Source organism: Buceros rhinoceros, unplaced genomic scaffold (genome assembly GCF_000710305.1).
Source record: "Buceros rhinoceros silvestris isolate BGI_N320 unplaced genomic scaffold, ASM71030v1 scaffold28656, whole genome shotgun sequence".
Classification (NCBI taxonomy): Eukaryota; Metazoa; Chordata; class Aves; order Bucerotiformes; family Bucerotidae; genus Buceros; species Buceros rhinoceros.
This window is the reverse complement of record NW_010418513.1, coordinates 1,194-1,615: the sequence shown is the minus strand read 5'-3', so window position 1 is coordinate 1,615 and position 422 is coordinate 1,194. Positions and strand designations below refer to the sequence as shown.

At 70.4% G+C, this 422-nt stretch overlaps 1 protein-coding gene across 1 annotated transcript in view; it reads left to right on the top strand.

Moving 5' to 3' along the window:
• LOC104495601 (vinexin-like) overlaps window positions 1–422 on the top strand; it is a gene marked incomplete at its 5' end in the record, with an annotated part of 1,469 nt that overhangs the window by 556 nt on the left and 491 nt on the right. The window contains 1 exon segment of the mRNA XM_010138586.1: window positions 180–243. Within this exon segment, the coding sequence (XP_010136888.1) occupies window positions 180–243 (64 nt within the window).

Here is a 422-nt window from a genome sequence, read left to right as displayed (position 1 = left end):
CAGCCCTCCCCCGCTCCCTGGGCCTCTCCAGTTTCCACCAGCTTCCCCCGGGGAACAGAGCAGCGTCCCGACAACGCCGGTGGGCGCCCGTCCTCCCCCCGCCACCTCGGCGTCGTCTTCCCCCACTCCCCAAAGTTGCCCCATGCCGGCACCCTGAGCCCCTTGCCGGTCCCTGCCAGCACCCAGCACCCTGTGGCCACCCATCCCCAGGAGCTGCGGAGCACAGCCTGGCCCCCCGAGCAGGTGAGAAAGCCCCCCCACAACTCCCAGCACCAGGACCATGCCCTGGCACCGCTGGGGATGCGGGTGCTGCCCTGTAATGCTTCACCCACCCTCTCCCCGCTGCAGCTCACAACCCCGGGGGCACCCACCAGAACCCGCCCCGAGCCTGACCCATCCTAAAACGGCTCCCGCAACCAGTG